Genomic DNA, 9,425 nt, shown 5'->3' on the forward strand with positions numbered 1-9,425 from the left:
CCAGACACTCGGTACAGCTGCAGGCCTCCCCGGCGTTCTCGCAGCAGCTTTGAAACGTTCAGTTGCCGAAAAACAAAACATTTGTCTGCTCCCCAGTGGGATCATGAAACAAAATTATATCTTTCCCATTAATTCTCCTTTTCCCCAAACGAGGACTCATACGAAATTGCACTTTGATGATTAAAAGATCTTGCAAAATTGAAATAAATTGAGAATTTGTTGACCCCCCCCCCACACACACACTGTTTTGAGCATGCACCTGGCAGAAAGCGTCTGAGGATAACGTCTTGCAGAAAGCGTCTGAGGACGACGTCTCGAGTATGAACGTGACTCCTACGACGTGTCGGGGCTTTGCATCCCCGTTGTTGCACAGCAGCATGACGTCACCGCGTTGTGCACGCGACGCTCTTATATTTACCCCCGGCTCTTGTTTTCCAGCTGACTCCGTCATTTTGAAAATTATTACCATCTACAACAAGGACACAGACAGTGTGGAGGAGGTGCTGCTGGAGGAGCTTCAAGTATTTAAGGTAAATACTCAATTTCACCACCCAAAATGTGAAACAGAGGCGCTATGCAGATTTAGCAGTCAAACACGAGCGACCTTTTTGTCTCACATGAAATTGCAGGTAACCCTCCGCTGCTGTTGCATTATTGATCTAGCTGCAAAATAAATAAATAAATTGATAAATAAATAAGCCCTAAAACAAGCTCCAGCGTTGCTCCCTCTCATCATATCAGAGAAGGGGGGGGGGGGAACCATGTTCTGGAAAACAGCCATTTTAGAGACGCATCGTTTGTTCCAACGGTCAGTGGTGCCCCCCAAGGGGTGGCCAGGGGGTGGCCATGGCCACCCTGATACTATCCCTGCCCCCCCCCCCCCAGCCACGGGTCGCATATGCAGAATATGCTTCTGATTATGCAGAATATGCTCCTATCTGATATCTTACATTAGGTGCTGTTCATTTAAATCAATAATGTATATTTTTCTTAACTCTCATATTGACAGTTTTCCACTAGGCTATACAGTATACTACAACAGCAGCATAGAATTCCCCAAATTCAGTCATGGCTTTTGGTTTGGGTGTGCCACCCCAAGATTTTCAGTGGCCCCCCCCTATGAAACATGTCTGGGGGCGCCACTGCCAACGGTACATCTCTAGCGAGTTCAGCAGCGGCGGAAATTGGCCTGAATATGAAAAGTCTGCTCAGCATCAAAACATGACGGGTGGTGACTTTCGCTACCGTTTACTGTCAGCTCCCTTCCATCACTGCCACGTGTTGACCTGTCTGTCCCCCGTCAATAAAACCTCTCCCCTTTGCAGGTGCCGACACCGGTCACAGAAATGTTGATATCGCCGAAAAGGGTAAGAAGCTTTCAGCATCCAGGCATGTGGGCCTCCTCCACCCTGCCCCTGGTGATGCAGTTCAGCTGTTTAGCCACAAGATGAAAACACTGACGTTACAGAGGCCCTTCCTGTGTTGCAGAAAGGGCCTCGTCCTCTAACAGCAAATGAACACACTTACTGTTCATTTGCTGCTTGGCATGGCAAGATTTGGCATTAGCATGACGGCCATTTTGACCACACGGTCAATCACGTAGATGACAGTGGAATATAGATCTATATCTATCTATCTATCTATCTATCTATCTATCTATCTAGATAGATAGATAGATAGATAGATAGATAGATAGATAGATAGATAGATAGATAGATAGATAGATAGATAGATAGATAGATAGATAGATAGATAGATAGATATATCTATCTATCTATCTATTTATCTATCTATCTATATGGATATATATATTTATGTAGATATATAGATAGATCTATCTATCTATCTATCTATCTATCTATCTATCTATCTCTATCTATCTATCTATCTATATGGATATATCTATATCTATATAGATAAATAGATATATCTATATCTATTTATCTATATAGATATATATATCCATATATATAGATAAATAGGTAGATAGATAGATATAGATGATATAGATATATAGATATAGATATATCTATATATAGATATAGATATATAGATATATCTATATAGATAAATATAAGAACAAGTACAATTGGGGAGAAAAAAAGGGGGGAAAACTCCAAAAAAAAAAGAAAACAGATCAAAATGCTCATCTTGTATCCATAGCAACCGTTTGTCTTGTTTGGTCCACAGCAACAGCTGTATGTGGGGACGGAGCTGGGTGTGGCCCAGGTTAGACTACATCAGTGTGACCTCTACGGCTCCGAGTGTGCCGACTGCTGTCTGGCTAGAGACCCCTACTGCGCCTGGGACGGCCTAACCTGCTCCAGATACTACCATGTGGGGGTCTACACCAAGAGGTAAGGGGTGACGGCCCACATACACAGACAGACACACACATAAATACGCTTTTCTTCCTCCTTTGCTTTCTTTCTCTCCCCCGACACGAGCACACAAACACCTGCACGTTGTGAATGCTGTCGTCTGTCGCCACCCTGTCCCAACAGAGGTGTGATGCACCGGTTGTTAGCAGCTTAACCCACCCTTCCCCTTCTGTCACAGTGTACTTGATGAATTATTCGTCATCAATCCTCGCTGAACGAGGCTTCTGCAGTGAAAAACTTGACCTCAAACTCGCTTGCAGCAAGTTGAGGCATCCCTGGCTGTCGGGGGCTTTTCCACGTGCTAACTGCCAGGGACAAAAGAATAAATGTTGGGTGTTTTTAACATTATATCAGGTAAATGACGTGCTCAACCTTCAGGGAGTTGTACTGGTAAATAAGCACATAAATAATCCTCATTATGCATGGATGGTGTAGACACGGGCTGTGAGAGAGTTCCAGCCTGTCAGGGACATGGACATATAGCAGGTACTGCCAGGTTCTAATAATGTAAAATTCAACAGCACCAGACTTCTCTTAAAGCTTATGTGTCTCTTATTCCATCACTTGAGTTTTTCTATGACTAACACGGAACCCAGACCTGTTGAGCAGAACATGTGTTCATTATTTACAACCGTCACATTTACGCACCCCAATTTACCCCAAATGGTTAAGTAGCAACAGAAATCTACACACACAAAAAAACCATATGTGTGCTATTAATCCTTGCCAACCCTGCAAATCACCATAAAGACATGAAACATATTAAACACAGTTACTTTATTTTCAAAAAAATATGACTAACAGGGTGGAAACGAGCTCAACAGGGTGGAAAGGGTCCTAACGGGGTGGAAATAACCGTCAATGACTCGGGTTATAATATAAGGATTTACTAGGAGGGCCCCGCTACAATGTAGCGGTTTGGTTCTCCACCCGTCTAAATCTCCCTCCTCTTCATCCTGCCAGCTAACCGCCTTCCCCCTGCCCCTAAACCCCCCCCACCCCCACTCCAACTCCCTCCCCCCAAATGCTCAGAATCATCTGAAACGCCGAGAAAAGTGGTTTTTAGCCATTTTTAGAAATATGCATATTTTGAATATTTATGCATAATTATATTTGAATTTTCTGCTATTTTTCTGGTCCTCTCTGGAACAATACCTACCACCTCCCAAAAAAAATTAGGATCATAAGTGCATTTTTGCAAAAATGCATATATATTTTGCATAATGCCAAAACATTTCTAAGTCCCAGAATTTTTTTTTATATAGGTGAAAAAAACAAAGATGCTCAGAATCATCTGAAATGCCGAGAAAAGTGGTTTTTAGCCATTTTTTAGAAAAATGCATATTTTGCATATTTATGCACAATTTTAATTTTCTGGGATTTTTCCCTTACTCTCTGAGACAATACCTACCACCTCCAGAAAGGATTAGGATCATAAGTGCTTTAGTTTTCGGTCCCGCTATCCACACTAACACCACACACACACACACACACACTAACACCACACCCACACACATTGTGAAAATACGGGAGTAGATTACAGTTACCAAGGTAACCGAGTCTTGTGGGCGACGCGACGACAAGGCAGGAGAGGAAACGACAAAAGCATGGAGGCTCCTGCCCCTCCATCGGTAGCCGGCTGCAAAAGGCAGCAAGGACAAACTAGTGTCACGTGCATGGATAAGAAGACACGTTAGTCGAGCGGTTAGCGATGCCTCCTGCGGTGCGGGCGATGCGGGTTCGCGTCCTGGCCGCGGCAGTTCCCGTGGCTGCGTTGTTCCCCGAATTCGCTCCAATAGAATGGACTGGGAAACAGATCCGGTCTCACCCAGTGCGCAGTGAACGCGCCGACCAGACTCGCTGCACTGCTGCTGCATGTGCTGACGGACAAGACATGCAGGCCGGCTTTGCGTGGACATGGACACGGGAATTGTCCACATGCTGAGCACATCCGGGGAACAAATACTCATCCATCCATCATCCAACCCGCTTCTCCTGCTCTCAGGGTCGCGGGATGCCGGAGCCCATCCCAGCAGGCGGGGAGGTTTGTTTTACATGCTGAATATGTGTTTTCTTAGTTTTATTATTTTTTTAGTCTGGATGTTTGTGTCTTTGTCTTGCACTGCTGTGGGCCGGGGGAAACGACGTTTCCCTACATGCCACGTGTGCAGGTGCGTGACGAAATGACGAATAAATGGTCCCTGAATCCTGAGTGCTGATCACTACCAGCTAACGTGCTTCCTGGGTGTAGTAAATCCTCCTCGTCCCCTGCCGGAATCACCGGGCTGCTCATTCAAGCCCTCACGCTTGGAGTCTCACAGCGTTCTGCCGCCAGCCTGCCACGTAACGAGACACCGAGTGCCAGCGTTACGCAATGTCTGTCGCTATTCACCCTGCCTGACTCTCCTGCTCCTTCCCCCTTACCGTGTAGCATACCTCCTCCTCCTCCTTCCTCCTACTCCTCACACTCCTCATGTGTGTGCTGATCACTTCGGATTATTGGCAACGGCTTATGTGTATGTTGCCTCCTGCTTATTCACATGTTCGAAATAAATCATCATCACCACTACCATCATCATCATCATCACCACCATCATCATCATCACCATCGTCATCACCATCATCATCATCACAATCACCACCATCATCATCATCACCATCGTCATCATCACCATCGTCTCTCTTTTTATCTGTTTCTCACTTTTCTTCCAAAGTGCCAAATGATTGTAATTATTTCCCTCCCTCTGTTTTCCAGCAGACGCTTCAGGAGGCAAGACGTTCGCCATGGCAACGCCGTCCAGCTGTGCAACGGGCTGCAAATTGATGGTTAGTGTACGTATGTGTGTGTGCGTGCGTGCGCGTGCGCATGTGAGTCTATATTTGTTTAAAACCCGAGTACGTGAACCTTTACTCATTTGACACCTATGTGAATTAAGGGTGTAGGAAAATACTGATACACTCGAGTATGGCGAGTATCGATTCTCAAAACCACTGTATCGATGTTTAATTGTTTACAAGTAAAGGCTCGTGACAAACATGTTGTGTTGTGTGTAACCCCGCGACCGCTAGACAACAGTGTTGTCATCTGTCTTCAGCCATGTGACTCTTCCACTCCAACCCAACGTAAACCGAGACAGGAAGTAGCATAAGCACAAAAAACAAAGGCCTCTGAAACCACAATATATCACCTGTCTTACAGTATCACAATATATCACCTTTCTTACAGTACCACAATATATCACCTGTCTTACAGTATCACAATATATCACCTGTCTTACAGTATCACAATATATCACCTTTCTTACAGCATCACAATATATCACCTGTCTTACAGTATCACAATATATCACCTGTCTTACAGTATCACAATATATCACCTTTCCTACAGTATCACAATATATCACCTTTCTTACAGTATCACAATATATCACCTTTCTTACAGCATCACAATATATCACCTTTCCTACAGTATCACAATATATCACCTTTCTTACAGTATCACAATATATCACCTTTCTTACAGCATCACAATATATCACCTGTCTTACAGTATCACAATATATCACCTGTCTTACAGTATCACAATATATCACCTGTCTTACAGTATCACAATATATCACCTTTCCTACAGTATCACAATATATCACCTTTCTTACAGTATCACAATATATCACCTTTCTTACAGCATCACAATATATCACCTTTCCTACAGTATCACAATATATCACCTTTCTTACAGTATCACAATATATCACCTTTCTTACAGTATCACAATATATCACCTTTCCTACAGTATCACAATATATCACCTGTCTTACAGCATCACAATATATCACCTGTCTTACAGTATCACAATGTATCACCTTTCTTACAGTATCACAATATATCACCTGTCTTACAGTATCACAATATATCACCTTTCTTACAGTATCACAATATATCACCTGTCTTACAGTATCACAATATATCACCTTTCTTACAGTATCACAATATATCACCTTTCTTACAGTATCACAATATATCACCTGTCTTACAGCATCACAATATATCACCTGTCTTACAGCATCACAATATATCACCTTCCTTACAGTATCACAATATATCACCTTCCTTACAGTATCACAATATATCACCTTCCTTACAGTATCACAATATATCACCTTTCTTACAGTATCACGATATATCACCTTTCTTACAGTATCACAATATATCACCTTTCTTACAGTATCACACTATATCACCTGTCTTACAGTATCACGATATATGGCCATATACTGAATCGTAACCCCTGTATCGTGATACGTATCGTATTGTATCGCCAGATTCTCACCAATACACAGCCCTAATATGAGTGCATGTAAGTAATTAAACAGTAAATTATTAAAAAAAGGAATGGCAGAACAAGAGGTATGTGGAGTGGGGGTAGGGAGGTACGTACACACTGGTAGAGCAATAAATCTCAGTGAAACACTTCAGGCTGTCAGCACTGAAAATGTACCTCTCATTTAGATATCCACCCGCGCTCCTAATGGCGCTGAAGTTAATGAGTTAATGATTTTCTAGTTCAGCACAGTTTCCCACCATCACGCAAGTGTAGGAAAGCACCGGACCGAGAAGGATAAAATACGGCCAAGTGCTGTGCGAGGCCAGTTGGGTGAAGTATGAGGGGTCAATGTGTTTCTATTAAAGAAGGGGATCGGGGAGATGAAGAACCTATGGATGTCATTCATTGAAAGGTCATTGGAGTCTGCGCTATCTCGAGCTTTGCACCGCTGTCATTTACAGTGTGTGTGTGTGTGTGTGTGTGTGTGGTGTTGGCTTGCAGAGGAGCAGTGGCACAGGGCCGAGGAGAAGCTGGTCTACGGTGTGGAGAGTAACAGCACTCTGTTGGAGTGCATCCCTCGCTCGCTACAGGCCAGGGTTCTGTGGTTCATACAGAGAGGAGACGAAAAACAAGAGGTGACTTTGTTTAAACTCATAGATTCGGCAACCATGAACAATGCAAACATATACTCCCAACCACCGAATCAGAGGATTCAGATATATACAATAACTCTGGAATGTATGGAAAAAAATGTAGGGCAGGGATGAGAGTCAGCACCTCTAAGTCTGAGGCCATGGTTCTCTACCGGAAAATGGTGGATTGCTCCGTCCGGCTTAGGGACTGAGTTGTTGCCTCAAGTGAAGGTGTTCAAGTATCTCGGGGTCTTGTTCACGAGTGAGGGTAGGATGGAGCGGGAGATTGGCAGGCGGATTGGTGCAGCATCAGCAATAATGCGGACGTTGTACCGGACCGTTGTGGTGAAGAGGGAGCTGAGCCGGAAGGCAAAGCTCTCAATTTACCAGTCAGTCTTGGTTCCAACCCTCACCTATGGTCATGAGCTTTGGGTGGTGACCGAAAGGGTGAGATCGTGGATACAAGCAGCTGAAACGAGTTTCCTCCGTAGGGTGTCTGGGCTCAGCCTTAGAGATAGGGTGAGGAGCTCAGACATCCGGAGGGAGCTCAGAGTAGAGCCGCTGCTCCTTCGCGTCAAAAGGAGCCAGTTGAGGTGGTTGGGGCATCTGATAAGGATGCCTCCTGGGCCCCTTCCATTGGAGGTTTTCTGGGCACGTCCAACTGGGAGGAGACCCCGGGGTAGACCCAGAGCTCACTGGAGGGACTACATGTCCAGTTTGGCCTGGGAACGCCTTGGGATCCCCCAGGAGGAGCTGGAGGGCGTTGCTGAGGAGAGGGACGTCTGGAGGGCCCTACTTAGCTTGCTGCCACCACGACCCGACCCCGGAGAAGCGGCCGATGATGTGATGAGACAATGGAAAAACGTACTTGAGTGTGTCATTTCTCGGGGTGATAGCTTTACCCATCTTTCATTCATACTGAAGCCTTTTTTTATAACATGCTCCTGTGGTTGGAAAGACATCTTGACAGTATTAAGTCACATGGCTAGTAGCAGCTCGGCGCTTTTATATAGCTTACGTCCAGACCTGGTACGCAAGAGCATAACTTTTTACCATGGCTGCACCCTTGGCTAATAAGAGTCCGTGAATTCCTCCCTTTTAGGTTCGGCTTGACGAGCGCGTCGTCATGACGGCCCACGGCCTCCTGTTCCTGCGCGTGAGGCGCTCAGACGCCGGCATGTACGTGTGCCAGACGGTGGAACACGGCTACGTGCACACGCTGCTACGGATCACCCTGAACGTGCTGGAGGACGAGGAGGTGAGCTCCATCCTCCATAAGGGAGAGAGGGCTGAGAGAAAGGAAGGAGAGCGGCCTCCCGGCCCCTGCCACTCTCCAGCGTGTCCCCGACCAGGCCCCAGCGTCAGCCCCAAGGTCTCGGGCCCAACCTCGGCCCTGAGCGCTCATCCCAGGCTGTGGTATAAGGATTTTCTGCAGCTGATCGGCTACGGGGACACCCTGCGGGTGGAGGAGTACTGCGAGAGGGTGTGGTGCTCCAACAAGAAGCGCAAGAAGAACAAGAGGAGGTACGCCGCTTTGGGAGGAGAGATGGGAGGAGGCAAGGGGAAGGGAGGCGAGAACTCCCATAGAGCACCCAGGCACACCCTGGACACATAAGGAGAAGAGAGACAGCACACACACACACACACACACACACACACACACACACACACACACACACACACACACACACACATACCGACTAAAGGTCAGACTCACACAGGGTTGGTGCCAGGTTAAATATTTTGATAATCAAACAGAAATTGACAACTGTCAGCCAGGCTATTTATTATTATTATTAATTATTAATTATTATTATTGTTATTATCTATTTCATTCATTTTATTTACATATTTCACACATTTTGTGATGCTTCATGTGGACCCCAAACGTAAACCTAGTACCTGCGGATGCTGACCCCGGCTTGGCAGAACCAGGTACGCGATGCCGGCGCGTCCTGGCGTGTCGGTACAGAACAGGACAAAGGCCCCTGGGGGACGCCGAGCCGTGAGCGAGTGACATCGCCTCTCATCCGAGGAGACAGAATCAACATCGGCTCCTCCGGACAGGCCCCAAAACAACCCAACCCG

At 45.7% G+C, this 9,425-nt stretch overlaps 1 protein-coding gene across 1 annotated transcript in view; it reads left to right on the forward strand.

Moving 5' to 3' along the window:
• The window catches only part of sema3e (sema domain, immunoglobulin domain (Ig), short basic domain, secreted, (semaphorin) 3E), a 24,824-nt gene extending 15,872 nt beyond the window's left edge, over positions 1-8,952 (forward strand). Inside the window, exons 12-17 of the mRNA XM_056281352.1 lie at positions 439-530; positions 1,326-1,367; positions 2,191-2,357; positions 5,140-5,207; positions 7,207-7,340; positions 8,440-8,952. Of these exons, the coding sequence (XP_056137327.1) occupies positions 439-530; positions 1,326-1,367; positions 2,191-2,357; positions 5,140-5,207; positions 7,207-7,340; positions 8,440-8,952 (1,016 nt within the window). The remainder of the gene's footprint in view (positions 1-438; positions 531-1,325; positions 1,368-2,190; positions 2,358-5,139; positions 5,208-7,206; positions 7,341-8,439) is intronic.
• The last annotated feature ends 473 nt before the right edge of the window (positions 8,953-9,425 follow it).

Source organism: Lampris incognitus, chromosome 6 (assembly GCF_029633865.1).
Source record: "Lampris incognitus isolate fLamInc1 chromosome 6, fLamInc1.hap2, whole genome shotgun sequence".
Taxonomy (NCBI): Eukaryota; Metazoa; Chordata; class Actinopteri; order Lampriformes; family Lampridae; genus Lampris; species Lampris incognitus.